The 14282-nt window shown below is 42.7% G+C and overlaps 3 protein-coding genes across 3 annotated transcripts; all 3 read left to right on the forward strand.

Moving 5' to 3' along the window:
• The first annotated feature begins 968 nt into the window (after positions 1-968).
• On the forward strand, positions 969-6312 carry LOC113576369 (adhesion G-protein coupled receptor G6-like). The gene is made up of 14 exons (XM_027008420.2): positions 969-1127; positions 1871-1980; positions 2250-2454; positions 2694-2862; positions 2993-3133; positions 3291-3548; positions 3703-3806; positions 4136-4257; positions 4443-4711; positions 4811-4907; positions 5018-5298; positions 5409-5510; positions 5625-5789; positions 5998-6312. The coding sequence occupies exons 7-14, from the start codon at positions 3726-3728 to the stop codon at positions 6141-6143; spliced, it is 1263 nt and encodes a 420-aa protein (XP_026864221.2). The 5' UTR covers positions 969-1127; positions 1871-1980; positions 2250-2454; positions 2694-2862; positions 2993-3133; positions 3291-3548; positions 3703-3725; the 3' UTR covers positions 6144-6312.
• A 393-nt stretch (positions 6313-6705) lies between these two features.
• htatsf1 (HIV-1 Tat specific factor 1) lies at positions 6706-11112 on the forward strand. Its single transcript, XM_027008597.2, has 10 exons — positions 6706-6788; positions 7383-7547; positions 7726-7924; positions 8134-8181; positions 8387-8541; positions 8621-8784; positions 9262-9358; positions 9891-9980; positions 10187-10324; positions 10557-11112. The coding sequence occupies exons 2-10, from the start codon at positions 7383-7385 to the stop codon at positions 10845-10847; spliced, it is 1347 nt and encodes a 448-aa protein (XP_026864398.2). The 5' UTR covers positions 6706-6788; the 3' UTR covers positions 10848-11112.
• Positions 11113-11216: 104 nt separating this feature from the next.
• On the forward strand, positions 11217-13656 carry si:ch73-52f15.5 (transcription cofactor vestigial-like protein 1). The gene is made up of 4 exons (XM_027008611.2): positions 11217-11763; positions 12028-12236; positions 12569-12919; positions 13228-13656. The coding sequence occupies exons 2-4, from the start codon at positions 12047-12049 to the stop codon at positions 13269-13271; spliced, it is 585 nt and encodes a 194-aa protein (XP_026864412.2). The 5' UTR covers positions 11217-11763; positions 12028-12046; the 3' UTR covers positions 13272-13656.
• Positions 13657-14282: the final 626 nt, after the last annotated feature.

The raw sequence follows: 14282 nt of genomic DNA on the forward strand, positions 1-14282 counted from the left end.
CAGGCTTCTGTACCATAAATCTACTGCTGTGTTCCTATGCCATAAAACCTACCTCTGTGTCTTTGTGCCCATATGCCATAAAGTGCCATGTGTCCCTATACCTCTATGCCATAATCCTGCTTCTGTATCTCTGTGCCATAAATCTGCTCCTGCATCTCTCACCTTTATGTCTCTCCACTTCTATTTCTCTGTGTCTGTCTCTCTGTGTCTCTGTCTTTGTGAATGTGCCTCTGTGTCTGTCTCTCTGTCTCTGTCTTTGTGAATGTGCCTCTGTGTCTGTCTCTCTGTGTCTCTGTCTTTGTGAATGTGCCTCTGTGTCTGTCTCTCTGTGTCTCTGTCTTTGTGAATGTGCCTCTGTGTCTGTCTCTCTGTGTCTCTTTGTCTCTGTCTTTGTGAATGTGCCTCTGTGTCTGTCTCTCTGTGTCTCTGTCTTTGTGAATGTGCCTCTGTGTCTGTCTCTCTGTGTCTCTTTGTCTCTGTCTTTGTGAATGTGCCTCTGTGTCTGTCTCTCTGTGTCTCTGTCTTTGTGAATGTGCCTCTGTGTCTGTCTCTCTGTGTCTCTGTCTTTGTGAATGTGCCTCTGTGTCTCTGTACGTCTGAGTCACTGCTCTTCTTTGTCTCTCTGCTTCTGTACCTTTGTATATCTGTCATTGTGTGTGCTCCTGTGTTTCTGTGCCTGTGTTGCTCGGCTTCTGTGTTTATTTGCCTCTATGTGACTGTCTCTCTGTGTTGCTATGTCTTTGCGTTGCTGTGTATTTGTGTCACTGGCTTGCTGTGTCATCTTGTCTCTCTGGTCTTTTTGGTTAAATATTGTTGCTTTCCTTACATAAAATAAAAACAAACAAACTTAAAGGAAACTTTTTAAAATAATGCAAACCTTTTTTGGCTGAAAATTCATGATCCATAATGATCAATATAATACTTTCTGGTGGCATGGTGGCTTCAATCATAGTTGGATGCGTGGGGTGTGTGGGGGGGTTGTGTGTTTTCTGGAAAGATCCTGGGCTTTGTCCACAGCACGTCCAGCAGACACGGAAAGGCCTCTACATTTGGCCCAGGACTCTAGCAGAGTATGTCCAAGAGCAGCCCTGTAAGGCAGACCCAGGTCACATAGCATCCCGCAAATGGTAGGAAATCACTACTCAAAACACTACACACAAAGCTTTAATATCGTTTCCAATGAAAATACATTCTTTATATGTTTCATGTTTATATCTGTGTTGGTTTATATATATTACTATGCCACAATTCTTATACAAATATTCTAATTTTATATTTTATGCAATACAGATAAAGTATAATAAAGTTGTGACATTTCCTATTATCACTGCTTCACGTGGTTTTAAATACTGTGGTCATTTCAAGATAGCCAAACTGATTTTTAATAGGTGCACTCATCGGTAAATTGGTAGATTACAAGCATTACAGATTTTATTACAGATGTTTTAGTGTTTGTCATGTGAAGTTTAATGACTCATTAATAATGAAATCAGGCTTTTCAGCCCTCCACATCCTCAGTTACAGTCTTCGGACTGCTGATCCAACTCAAATGTGCTTTCTATCTGAAGCTCTGTCATCTGTCATAAACTAATTTGTCAAACACAGACTAAAGATAGCAGCAGGATGCCTGCCTAATTCATTTGCTGTTTAGTTTTATAGCGGAAGCTGGGAAGAGTGCTTTTTGTCTCAGACTGATATAAAGAGAGAGTGAACCTTGCAGAGTCTGAACTCAGTATTGCATTAGCAAGCGAATATATCTATTGATTACATATCAAGGATAAATTATTGTCAAATCAAGGTACCAGTTAAATTTGAGCCATTTGAAGTGCAACCCTGCAAGTCTAATCCTACATTCACTACATGTGTGCAGTTCACTGGGAGCAGCAACCAACCAAGCTGTCTGGATAGCTCAAGACCTGCACGAGTGTCCCACTGTGGTGCACACTATATCAGACCTCGGACAGATTGAAGTTACAAATGGTGAATTCTTTTGAGCTTTTATATTATTCTAATGGATTTTTTTTGCTTTCCATCTACATTAGTTAATAGTGAAAAACCCTACTACCAAAATATTTGCAGAACTATATGGCTGACTAGATTTGAGTAGACTTCCTGTATGCAATGCCTTGTACCTGTGACACACCGGGCCTAATTACAATGGAGATAGAATTGCACCAAGGGCAACCAACCATCATCGGTTAGTAATTGAGGGAGGATTTGATTGCACTCCCCATTGTCTCCTCTCGCAGACACTGCTGAGGATGTTGTGCTGATGTTAATGGACATGCAGAGAGAGCAGGCCACTATGGATCCACACGACTTGCTCATTATGCTCACCACCCTGGAGGCTGTGCTCAAAGTCAGCGTAATCACCCCTGCACTCGGCAAGGTCGTCCTCAACATCACTTCAAACATCTTGGACTCACAGAGCAACTTGCACCCCTTCACTAATAGGTGAGCGTGATGCTTCAAGATGTACAATTAGCAAGCAAATTCTATTATATTACAAACAACTGTGTTAGAATACATTTCCGTATCATTACAAAATTTCCAGATTGTTCCAAAATGGAATAAGTTGTTTAAAAGGAGTTTTGTAGTATGTATATATGTATGTATGTATATACAAAAGTGTATATGTATAATTTCTAAAATAAGCATTTGTTAGGCTTATCAGCTTGTTCTCCTGTGTGCAGCATTCTAAACATCTTAGCCATGGTTGGAGACAGAATGTCCAACTTTAATGGAAGTTCTTTGAGTTTAGTGACTCAAACTCTAGCATTGTCCATGGTCAAAATTGACACAACGAACTTCTACAATCTTACATTTGGAGTTACCTCGATGAACAACGGTCCCCACCCAGAGGTATGTAGACTGCCAAAATGCCTGGAGTCAGTTTAAAACCACGCCATGCCATATGATTATAATGAATGCTTAAGAATCGTTGAGCAGCTTGCAGGGCATCACCTTTGCTTATATTGTGTTTTGGGTGAAGATTTACATCAACCAGCAAGCCTACGAAAGCACAGTGGCTCTCATCACCCTGCCTGCTGCTCTGCGCTGCAGCCTCCCACAGAACAACCACACCAGTCCTCGCGTTCAGTTCCAGTTTTTTGGCGCTCCTGCACTCTTTAATGTTAATTGAGTATATTTTTCTGTATATCTGTCTATAACTGTTTTGCTGTTTTTTTCTGGGTAGAATTATAAGCATAAGGTAACAGGAGATATGAATGACAAGTCATTTGGCTAAAAATATGTACTCACTTAAAAAAACTATTTCTATTTTCATCTAGGACAATCAGAAAGGAAAAACCCTGAACACATACGTGGTGTCTGCAAGTGTAATTAATGCCACAAAGCCAATCAAAGGCCTGAAGGAGCCTGTGATAGTAACTCTGCACCATCTAGACACAGATATAGTGAGTGCAGTCTGCCTCCTTAAAAATCTAATAATTAAGGTGCCAACAACAACATAATCCTTTTGTCTTATTCCCCTTTTTGTCAGCTTGGTAAAAGTGTTCAGTGTGCCTACTGGGATTTCAATAAAAATGGTTAGTTACTACAGTCTCTTACAATGTCTTCACTTTAATTCTGCATACTTTCAGTTTAATTTGTGTGTGGATCTCTGATGGAGTTTGTGTCCATGGAGTCTACACTCCATATAGTGTACATTCAGAATATTTGTGCATTGGGGCTGTGCTTTAGGGGGTCGAGGGGGGTGGAGTCGCATGGGCTGCTGGGAATATAACGTCACCACCAACTATACCACCTGCATGTGTGACCACCTGACCCACTTCGGAGTGCTTCTGGTACTCTGTAATTTACTTCTCTTCTGACTAAGCAGGACATGAAGATTAAAACACACATTAAAAGAACATTAAAACACACTTATGAGGAATACTCAGGCTTAATACACACTCATGGGGAATGATCAGTGTTAATATACACTCATGTGGAATACTCAGTGTTAACACACACTTGTGGGGAATACTCTGTGTTTATACTCTCTCATTGGGAATACTCAGTGTTAGTCTGTGGTCATGGGGAATACTCAGTGTTAATGCATGGTCATGGGGAATACTCAGGGTTAATACACACCCACACTCCCCACACTTATGGGGAATGCTGTGTTTTTCAGGATGTATCCAGGACTGCTATTGATAAGGAAAATGAGAAAATCCTCACAGTCATCACATACACCGGCTGTGGCATCTCATCCTTCTTCCTGGGTATCACAGTGCTGACTTACTCTCTACTCGAGTGAGAACCACATATCTCCACCATAAGCCACACACTTAACAAACATCTACAATCAATTTACTGTTGTTCAGTAGACTCATGACCAGCTACACGAGTGTTTAATTTATGTTTGAGATTTCTACAATACATTATCTCCTCTTACATATCCTTCCACTTCCCATTATTTTGTGTTTGAACTGTGACAGGAAGCTGAGAAGAGACCATCCATCCCAGATCCTGTTAAATCTGTCCATCGCTCTGCTTGGCCTCAATCTCATCTTTCTGATCAATTCCTGGCTCTCTTCCTTTGGAATCTATGGCCTTTGTGTTGCCATAGCAACAGCTCAACACTACTTCTTGTTGACGTCCTTCACGTGGATGTTTCTGGAGGCAGTGAATATGTACTTTGCCCTCGTCAAAGTTTTCAATGTCTATATTCCCTCATACATCTTGAAATTCTGCATCTTCGGCTGGGGTAGGAGTGCAGTGGTTTTGTTTTATTTGAGACAGTAAAACTAGACATAACAGATTTATCTCATTATCTCATTGTTTTTGATGATGGTTCTTGCTCTAGGAATGCCTCTTGTAATATGCTGTCTAGTGTTGGTGGTGAAAAAGGATGCTTATGATGTAGCTTCTACTGGTGATTCTTTGGCTAACTCTGAGATGTTGTGAGTAATTTATGGATGTTTTGCTGTTTCCGATTTAAAGGAGCAACTTTCTCAAAAAGTTGTAAAAATGCACACAATTCAGTTCACTTGTTGCGTCTCTCTCCTCTTAGTTGCTGGATACAGGATGACGTTGTCTTCTACGTGTCAGTGGTTGGCTATGTGAGTCTCGTTCTGCTGTGCAATACATCTGTATTCCTGGTGGTTCTGGTCCAGATCAGGAAGATGCACACAAACCAGCCGGCCGGCATGCAGAGTGGCATCCAGAAGGAGCTCCGTGGCATGGCGAGCCTCACTCTGCTGCTCGGCCTCACCTGGGCCGTGGCCTTCTTCACCTGGGGACCCGCCAAAGTGCCTCTGCTCTACCTGTTCTCCATTCTCAACAGTCTGCAAGGTGAGGCAGCACATTGGCTTTATTTCCAGATGATAGTTAGAGTGCGCTGGGATAGGCTATGGTCTGGAGGAGAGCGTGATCTATCTGAATGATCTGTTAATATGTTCCAGGATTCTTTATTTTTGTCTTTCACTGTCTAATGAAGGACAACGTACGTAAACAGTGGAGAATCCATCTGTGCTTAGGACACTTTAAACTGCAAGAGTACTCAGGTGACACACAACAACCAAATCACCAGGAACCAAATCAGACCAGAACTGAAGCATGAATTAAAATGAATGAATACAAACCTAAATCAGTGAAAACACCTCCTCACTTTATTTCAGACTGGAGCCACACCTCACCAGCTGTCGCCAAACCCAAAGCCAACCAATTTCCCACGTTTCCCATGGTGGCATCAGTGAGATCCAATAAATCCAACTCCACCGAGAGCTCATCAGCTTCCTCAGACTGCAGCCAGAGGCAAGTCTCCACCAAGAGACCCAACCTAGGTGAGGAACTGTGGTTGTATCATCTTGTAGAGCTATATATAAAGTACTTCTACTTTTACTGTAGTCATATTTTACCAAGTATTTCACCAGTTTCACACCGTATTTGTGTATTTTGTGCACCAGTTTTGTCATGCGATCATTACAGTCATCTATCTAGAAACATCAAAGTTATGTATGAAAGTTCTGCATGACTGTTATTTCTCCGTAGGCGTGATGTATCAGCGGGGTCTAGTTTTACCACGGGCCCAGCTGGGACCCTCCCCTTCCCCACAGGCCACACACTTCCCTCGTGCTGGTGGAACTGAGATACATTCCTGGCTCCCAGGTGCCAGCAATGACGTTTACTTCAAGTGAAACTGTGTGTGATTTTAATCAGTTGTGTGTAATGCTGTTGTGTCTGTAGTAACTTCAGCTTTTCGATCATGTGATTTGAATAATATATCTGTTGCACCCCAACTTACTCCTAAATATAATTGCAGTCTGATTAGCCTAACAAATACTGCACAAAAATGTGAACCATCATTACCCAATGTTCTAATGAACTGTAAATATTAAATAGTGTACAACACGAAACACTTTAATAGACTCCTTTTTTTTAAAAAATAAATAAATAAAAATAAAAATAAAAAGGTTTACTATTTAAACAGTGCATATCATAAGGGATAATAGCTCTCCTTTGGATGTCTGCGCTTCGTCATCTATGTTTACACGAACTAGGCGACACTGAGCCTAGAAGTCTCCCGATACCGTGTCACTTAAGCAGTCTCTGCTATTATTATGAACTTTTTATTACAAGGGGGTTCTCAAAATAATGAACTACTGCATCATTAGAATGTAGGTTATAATGCTTACTATAGCCTCTGAAAAACTACATAGAACATGATCAAGGTTAGCCAGGACTTTATCGGAACCATAGATTTTTAAACAGTTGTATTCAGGAATAAGAAAAGGGATGGACTTGCCGGAAGTACATAAAACGGAGTATTTCAGCGCACAGAGGTAAGTATGTTTTCTTTTATATCAACCTGATCGCTGTCTGTTCAGCATAATTGTGAATTCCGTCGCATTGTCGCGATAAACTAAGATAGATGGACACAGTGTGTTCGTTAGTTATTCAGCTAGATAGTTAGCGGTAGCCAATATATTTAGAAGTTGTGCAGTCCGCTCAGTGTACTGAGCGGGCGCGCTGGCTATGCTAATTAGCTAGCGTTAGCGGTTGTACATCGATGTGCATTATAAGTAGTTGGTTATCTTGCTACCTAGCTAGCGAAGTTTAGATTTTAGGTTCTTCATGTTTTGGCTAAATTGATTCTCAAAATACTAAATGGAACTCACTGACTTCGCTTTCATTTGCTACGTATTCGCTCCTAAATGGCCAACTTGAGCTGTCTTGCTATCTAGCTAACGTTGGCTAAATACAATCACAAAGTTGCGAGATGGTCTCCCGCAAAAAAAAATAAAAAAAATTCCCGCAAAGGTGAAAATGTGCACACAGTGAAATCCTATCTTAAATGGACAGCCCTGTCTGGCGTGAATTGTTGCGTGCGTGACTGGTAGGCGGTTAAACAGCGCTCTTGTCTTATTGCACTGCAGATGAGTGGAGACTCGGACGGAAATAAGGAGTTTCACGACCAGCTCCGGATGCAAGAGCTGTATGGCCAGAGGAAGGGAGATGGAAACGATCCATACACCTACGTGGACCCTGAGGATGGCACAGTGTACGACTGGGACCATGACAGGAAAGCATGGTTTCCAAAGGTATTGTAACTTTACACCAGCGTGATAATAAGAATAAATCTGCCAATGGACAGATGCGTATGTATATATCCTGTCTGTGTGCTGATCCTCAGTGAAGTGTCTTTGTCATCAGCCCAAGGTTATGATGCCTGCTAGATCACCATCCTTAGACTATCTAACAAATGTGTTTTTTGTGCAGATAACAGAAGACTTTATTGCTGCGTATCAAGCAAACTACGGCTTCGGTGAGGGAGAAGCTCCTGACACAGCTGCAGCAGCTCTACCTACTGAAACTCTGCCAGACAAAGCAGTGGAAACAAAACAGCCTGAAGAAAAGCCTGAGGTGGCCAACCCTACAGAAGTCAAAGCGAAGGCGGAGAAGAGGAAAGCAGAACCAGGTGTGTGTGCGTGCGCGTATGTTCGGGAGTGTGCCCGCAGGGTGCGCGTGTATTGGGGTGAGTCATTTGTGAGTTTGCAAGGCAAGGAGGAGGTATTGGTGTATCAGGTGTAGGGGAGGGGGTCATTTGCTATCTGAATAAACTTTGGATTTTTGTTGTCTTGTTTTTGAGAAATTTAAGTGACTCAAAATTCCTGTTGCTGCTTACAGGCTGGTTTGATATTGAGAAGGACAAAAACACAAACGTATATGTGTCAGGTAAGCAGAGTCCTCTAATCTGCACTGGCACAGAGGGCTCTATTCTGTTTTACTCAATGTTCATGTGGACTTTGATTAAATAACAACGGACTCAGCTTCTTATGGCAAACGTTATCCACTAACATTTAGTTTCTGCACAACTTAAAAAAAAAAAAAAAAAAAAAAAGAGAGAGAAAAGGTTTATTTTAATGTTTGTGTATTATAGGTCTTCCACCTGATATTACTCCTGATGAATTTGTGGATATTATGTCTAAATGTGGGATAATAATGAGGGATCCAATGACAGAGGAGTACAAGATTAAACTATATAAAGACAGTGAAGGGAATCAGAAAGGAGATGGTCTCTGCTGCTACCTTAAGGTTGGTTTCACACACACACACACACACACACACATTCCCACATATAATCAAACAACTGGATACATGTTTTTATGTTCAGAGGGAGTCTGTCAGCCTTGCGGAACGTCTCTTGGATGACTCTGAGGTGCGAGGCTACCGGCTGCATGTGGAAGCTGCTCGTTTTGAGCTCAAGGGCCAATATGATGCCAGCAAGAAGAAGAAGAAAAACAAAGAATACCGCAAGAAACTGCAGCAACAGCAGAAGTAGGTACTCTGCAGAGCCACGCCTTACAGAGCTCAGTTATTCCAGTAGCAGAAACAGGTCATGCAAGCCTCCCATGCCCTCTGGGTGCTCTCCCACACCATGTGTAGTCCCTGTTACCATAACAGGTGGTTCTTTGCATATGCTGAGAGAGAAAATTGTTTTAGCCCCTAATATGTTTATCACAATCAGTCTAAACTGGGATAGTGTAAAGAAGGCAATTGAAGCTCCAAACCTTTATATCGTTAGTACCTGTTGAACTCCGCTTGTGAATTTGAAAGGAACGCCATGCCTTAACCCCTTACCTTTTGTTTAATGGAGTGCCAGAAACACCACCTTATGAAGGCACACAGCGTCTTTGTAGCCTTGTCCAACAGATGGCGTTCTAGTGCTTTGACTGGTCACAGTTGGTGGCTGCAATCATGCAATCATTGCCTGCTGTAGAGGATTAATCTGCTGTTTCCTGGTTGTGATGTCAGGCAGTTGGACTGGAGGCCAGAGAAGAAGGGAGAGGTGCGGAAGAGGCATGAGCGTGTGGTCATCATCCGCAACATGTTTCACCCCAAAGACTTTGAGGTGACACTCCTTTCAGCAGTCAGGGTTAGATGGGGGCTGTTGGTGGTATTGGCGGAGGTGGATTTATGAGCAGCGCGTGCAAATGACCGTAGTGTGTCAATCTTTTGTTGTACGCAACTAAACATGCCCTGAAAAATAGAGTTTTAGTGAAACTTGCATGTCACTCTTGCTAATGACCTAATTTCCTGCGATTTTATTTATTTATTTATTTATTTTTGTTCTGAGTGGTAATGCTAATTTTCTCATTCTTAGCATAGCACTGCTGGGGTGTCTGTGAAAGATTATATTTGAGTTTTCAGTTAATCTTAGGGTTGGATAAGTGAGATGACTATCGGAGCACTCCAGGTCTAACTGCATTCCTGATGCAGACACACCTTCCTGCGGAACCCTCTCACCCTCACTGTAGCAGGAAAACCAACAAGACAAGGAGAATCTTAGTAGCTACAGGCCAAGAGTTGACATCACTATCTAGGTTCCTATAAATAACAGTGAGTTTGGGAGGTTTAGTAACCGTGCATTATGTTTTATTTAGGATGATCCACTGGTGTTGAACGAGTATCGGGACGACTTGCGGATTGAGTGCGAGAAGTTCGGGGAGGTGAAGAAGGTTATCCTCTTTGATGTGAGTTTCGGATTTCCTTCTTTCTGTGCAGCTCCAAGGCTGAGTCCCCTTTTGACTGTGATTTTTATGTCGTAGCAGAACCATGACAAGCAGAATGAAAACCCAAACAGCAAATTATGGCCCATATTAACAGGTGCGATGCCGTTACAATTGCAGTGTCCTCCTGGGGAGTCGACTGAGTTGTGCTTTGTGTTTGTGTGTGACAGAGGCACCCTGACGGTGTGGCGTCTGTGGCCTTTAAAGAGCCAGAAGAAGCAGATGCCTGCCAGGTGGCACTGGATGGACGCTGGTTTGGGGGGAGGAAGCTCGCCGCAAACCTGTGGGATGGAGTCACCGATTACCAGGCAAGAGATTTACATGCTTTTGTTGTACACTGTTTGAAATTGCTGCGATGTTACTCAGAAGCAATACACTAACCCTCCTGCTACACACACTGCAAACCCCACTGCTACCTTCACACTGTCTGCTGAAGACATGAACAGTTCACCCCCCCCGTGATCTGGTGTCGTAATCCTAGCTTTCTCTCCTCTTTGACAACTTGCTCTCTGTTCCTCTACTGCTGGTTTGGTCTCTCAGGTGGAGGAGACGACGCGTGAGCGGGAGGAACGGCTGAAGGGCTGGTCTGCTTTCCTGGATGATGAGAGAGCCCCAAGGACGGCTTCGGATGCAACTCCGCCTAAGGACTCTGAGGAAACAAAGGAACTGTCCACCTCCCAGCAGGCAGTGAAGCCTGGGGCAGGGGCAGAACAGGTCCCACCTGCAGGGGGCATTATGGGAGAGGCCACAGGGCAGCCGAAAGAAGAGCAGGAAGGAGCAGGCATGGAATCCACAGACAGCAGCCTGGCAGGCAGTGATGAGGAGGCATAGGTCTGAAAGAGGACAGAAACACAAGTTTCATAAACATTCAAACCTAAATAGCACTGAGGGGAGTACTGCCATCCACTACCTATGTCTGTCTGCCTGAGGGGCGTAAGATCTGCCATCTTTGTGTGTCTGCCTGTCTGTGTTCTGCCATCTCAAAAAAACTGGAGAAGTGTTAGGAAGCAAAAGCTGATGTTTATTATTTTCTGAGTGAAAATTATACCTGGCTCATACTTGTTAACTATTTTATAATAAAAGATAATTTGTGTAAGTGTCTATAGAATTTTATATCCCCTTTATGTGTGGTTAGCGTGGCGTTTAGGGTTTTTGTATTTATGTTAAGGACTTTGGTGGTTGCCACTGTAGAACTTTGGTCCTTAAGTTATGTTTGTGGTATAATAATCTAATATTCTCTGCAGGTACAGATCTGTAAAATGAAAACATATCCACGTGTTCTGTAAGGTAGTTTTGCATACTGTAGTCAGTAAATCAATATCACTGAATACATCCAATCTAAACCTGCTTCATCATAAGCTTGTGATCTTGTTTCTGACATATCAATTGTCGTGCCTCGAGCAGTTAGTTATTCTACCTTGTAATGAGAGGCTTGTGTGAGAGCTATTTTTACATTTTCATTTCGCTGTCAAAACAACTTCATTTATGAATCTCTGGTCGAACTAGCCCGGCCGCATTTTATCTGAAATGCACGCGGTGTGATGCGTAGCTGCGGTATCGGTTATGACTAGGCGGGGATCAGGCGAAGACTAAACGTGAGGTCGCGTTGATTTTTGTAGAGAGCTGCGGGAGCTGTAGACTGCAGACGCGTTTCATATCAAATCTTCCAGCGCGTCATGGTGGTAACTAAAAGCGTTCTGTGGATCTGAGCAAGTCCAGTGGCGTCGCGAAGCACCACCGTGAGTAGGTCTGCGCACGTTTTTCAAGGACGATCAGTTCTTAGCTGCAGCTGTTCTTTTATTGTCATGAATGACCACATTGTGTGTATTTGTGAGTAATGATAACAAAAAAAAACTTTCCCCCCATTAAATTTCACATTTAAAACGATATGAATAAAAAATTGCATTAAAATGTTATTTTTGTAATGTCCTCTCATAAACAAAGATATAAACCGCTCTGGGGTGTATGTTTTGCTGTATTTTGAGTACTCTGATGGCAGTTTTAACCTTAGGAGACTGTGTAGGGGGAAGATGGAAGAGGGGGGCGCAGGTGTGCCTCGCGACCAGACCCGGGGGCCTTCACAGAGCATCATTCTCACCTATTACCATGGGGACATCAACACAGTGGTGGACGAACATTTCTTTCGTGCTCTGAACAAGACCAGCATGCCAAAAGACCTCAGCACCAAGTCCAGGGAGATCCAGAGGTCTTCCAAATCTGGTGTGTTAATGCTGCATGATGAATTTCTGTTTAGGAAAGAAGGGGAAAGTAATATGGGGCCCCCATAAAATGGATCCTCGGACATAATCCGACATCACTAGAAAGCCTCTATTTATTATTCCCTCAAAAAGACCACAAGTTACATTTTCACCAGGGCTCACTGGCCGAACTATCGCCCTCTGCTGGCTGAAAGGTGTTATTAATTTATTGAAACGGCAAACCTTCCTCATTACTGTCTGACCATGGTAGTTGAAGGAATTCTGGCTTTGGATCATGATGCCACTGGTAGTTATGTAATATCATTCATATGTAATATCTGATTCCCTTTCCAGATGTGTCCACTCCAACCTCGTGGTCTCCGTCATGGTCTAAGAGCCTGGCATCTGCAAGCACCTCCAGCATGAGCCAAGCTTCCTCCAGTGAGGAAACAGTTCAAACTCAGGGAGTGATCATAGGTCCAGCCACAATACCCACTGGCTCCTGGACCTACCCCACTAGACAGGGGTCCAGCTATGAGGTGCCCCCATTACTGTACCGACAGCCTAGCGTACCACAGAGCAGTCCATCTTCATTCCTCCATCTCCTACACACGGATCGGCCAACAGGGGGTGCCATGGTCACCCACACCTCTAAGCCTGACATGGAGCCTGAGTGGGGTGCTGGGAGCGCTTACAGAGATTTGGGTGAGTTTTCAATTTTGCATTAATGGTCCTGGCTCAGGGGATCTTACACTGAAGACACAGAAAGGCTTTTATTCTATCAGATAGAATTACTAGAATTAGCTAGGATTCATTCATTTATTATTCAACATCCCATCTGGTTTTTGGACATGTAGCTGAGATATAAAGAGGGGATATATGCGACTGCAGGTAAAAACATGAGCGGGAACAACTAGACTGCACACTGGAGATGTTTTTTTATTGCAGCTCCGTTAAACTTTAGTTTGCCGTTCCTATTCTTACACCGAGTTAAATCTTATTTTGTTTTCCAGGAATGCAAATGCCAGACAAAAGTAAGGATTTATACTGGTATTGAGGTCATCATGTTCCTGTGTGCCCTTCAGAAAGAATGCAGCTTTATCCACACCGTCCAAGGAGAAACTACCGTCCAAAATGACAATGTTAATGACACCTTGGAAACAGAGTGTCTTAAACCAGGGAAAACTGCCTTCTGCTCAGCTCACATTGATCTCGGGGTCACAGAGTGAAATGAATCACAGTCACAGATACAGGCTGGCTGCCGCATAGTGCAAGCATGGGAGATGATGTTTGAAAGTTAAAGCACCAGAGCAGAGCTCAACCACTATGTGCTGAGAGAAGCATCCTGCAGTGGTCCAGCGCCACTCTGCATTTGATAAAAAAAAACAACATATAATCTTTTATTCATGTTACATAGTCTGCTTTAAGATAACTGTTTATACAATGGACATCTGCATACAGATTTAACTTTATTTGTAGATGATTTGGTTTTGGTTATAGCTATTCTGCTATTAAAAAAATTAACAAAAATATAATTCACTATTTTTCACTTCAATGTAATTCAATAAGATTGTAGCTTGCGGTTGAAGCATGTATATAGGGCCTTCTAGTGCCTGTTTGATATTATACAGATATAAAACTACTAGTAGAAACCCTGGTGCAACAAATCTGCAGTTCATGCACTGACCTTGAAATGAGGGACAGCGAGGGACAGCAGCAGTAGGTACTACTAAGAAACTGACAGTAGCACCCATGGTGAATCATACTGGATAATAGGTTGGAATAGCTAAAATACAAAGTAGTATTTTGTAGTCTTTATGAACTTTAACAGCCAGTGCACTGACTGTGACCAATATGATGAGATGTTTGGGTTTTAATCAGTCCTGTGGCTGTATCCTGGACTAGCTGCGGCTTGTTTAGACACTAAATAGAAAACCCAGTCAACAAGGCAGCTTATATATATAGTACTCTGAGAGCAGAAGTTGGTGGCATACATCTTTAACTCATGTCACGTATATTTTGACTTTGAAATTGTGTTTTCATAAGAAGAGCTGCCCAACCCTGCAGG

The sequence above is a fragment of the Electrophorus electricus genome, chromosome 17 (genome assembly GCF_013358815.1).
Source record: "Electrophorus electricus isolate fEleEle1 chromosome 17, fEleEle1.pri, whole genome shotgun sequence".
Classification (NCBI taxonomy): Eukaryota; Metazoa; Chordata; class Actinopteri; order Gymnotiformes; family Gymnotidae; genus Electrophorus; species Electrophorus electricus.